The sequence below is a fragment of the Nuphar pumila genome, chromosome 4 (genome assembly GCF_984573655.1).
Source record: "Nuphar pumila chromosome 4, dmNupPumi1.hap1.1, whole genome shotgun sequence".
NCBI classification, from domain to species: domain Eukaryota; kingdom Viridiplantae; phylum Streptophyta; class Magnoliopsida; order Nymphaeales; family Nymphaeaceae; genus Nuphar; species Nuphar pumila.
Window position 1 is genome coordinate 141,820,967 of NC_143252.1, and position 1,558 is coordinate 141,822,524.

Sequence of the window (1,558 nt, forward strand, 5' to 3'; positions counted from 1 at the left end):
GTTTGGGCTAAAAAATCCATGGCCTCTGCTGCAACAAAATATGGGCCTCAACTCCAATGCAGCCATATGATTGGTTGTGCACACATGATAAGAGATGAGTTAAGGGTCCAGTGGCTCTCTTGCCATAACTCAGATCTCGATATGATAGCCTGGCATTGCCTTTGATGTTATTTGTATTTTTGGCATCCTGTAGATATTGTCATCTTTAGCTTAGTCTATCTTTGGTAGCTTTGTAGTTTCCTTTTGCTGCTTCTACCATGTATATATTGTAATCTCTTGGCATCAATACAAAACAAGAAAAGTATTCTTATTTTACATGGTACTACTACCTTTCTTTTTCACAACCTAAACATTGTTTCTATCCATGTCTTCTTCAGGAAAAGAGATCGCTAACAACGATGCTAACTCACCCTATTTGTTGGCCTCATTGGATAATCCTGGTGTGTGTCATGCCTTCTCAAAGGTGGGAATTACCCCACATGGCGACGAGCCATGCTTAATGTGCTCTGTGCCAAGAACAAACAAGGTTTCGTTGATGGAACCATTCCTCAACCTGCTGCTAAGTCAACAGATCTGCCATCTTAGAAGAAATGCAACGCTATGGTCACAACTTGGATCTTCAACGCATTGGCCCCTGAGCTCCATGATAGTGTTGCCTACCTAGAATCTTCTACGGCTTTATGGCGAGATCTGAAAGAACGGTTCTCTCAAGGCAATGCTCCGCGCATCCAAGAGTTAAAACGTGATCTGGCGAACCTCCGTCAAGGAGACACCACAGTTGTTGATTATTTTACTCATTTTCGTGCCCTCTGGGAGGAATTGATAACGTATACTCCACAACCGCAATGTACTTGTGGGCAATGTACTTGTGGTGTTAGTACATCAATGATGGAGCAGCGTGAGACGAAGAAGATTCACCAGTTCCTGCTTGGGCTTAACAGCAGCCTCAATGCCATTCGATCACAAATTTTGAGTAGCGAACCACTGCCATCCTTGAGCAAGATATACTCCCTTGTCTCCCAAGAAGAAAAGCATGGTAGAGGGACGAGCAACTTTGGAGTCTGCAGCATTGCTATCGAAGGGAGAACAAATGCAGGGATGGTCACACACAAAGGGAGACAACACAACCAAGCAATATGTCCAGCGACCTGATGCACAACACAATGGTCACCGATCTGATCTCAATGGTGGAAGAACTGGCAATAGTAGGTACTACTGTGACCATTGCCATAAACAAGGCCATAGTCGAGAACAGTGTTATGAGCTTGTGGGATATCCGACAGATTGGGAAGAAAGAAGCAAGTCTGGAAGAAAGAGCGCAAATCAATGAACTCGGAGAGCCAATAATGCTACCAACGAACCCACATTGCAAGGCACCATCAGCTTGACCCCTGCGGAATATGAACAATTCAAAACCTTGCTGAGACCCACATCTCATGACAGTGTAGCCAATTACTCTGGTAAGGCCATTGCTTCCAATGATCACCTCTTTTGGGTTGTGGATTTGGGTGCTTCCGATCACATGACTTCCTATGAGACCATCTTATCTAACCTTGCA

At 44.4% G+C, this 1,558-nt stretch overlaps 1 protein-coding gene across 1 annotated transcript; it reads left to right on the forward strand.

The window, feature by feature from the left end:
• Positions 1-600: 600 nt before the first annotated feature.
• Positions 601-1,152, forward strand: LOC149841385 (uncharacterized). Its single transcript, XM_090005253.1, has one exon. It carries the CDS (start codon positions 601-603, stop codon positions 1,150-1,152), a length of 552 nt encoding a protein of 183 aa, XP_089861379.1.
• The last annotated feature ends 406 nt before the right edge of the window (positions 1,153-1,558 follow it).

Bases quoted from the DNA above. Each gene is read 5' to 3' on its own strand.
- LOC149841385 (XM_090005253.1), top strand. From the start codon at position 601: ATGGTCACAACTTGGATCTTCAACGCATTGGCCCCTGAGCTCCATGAT.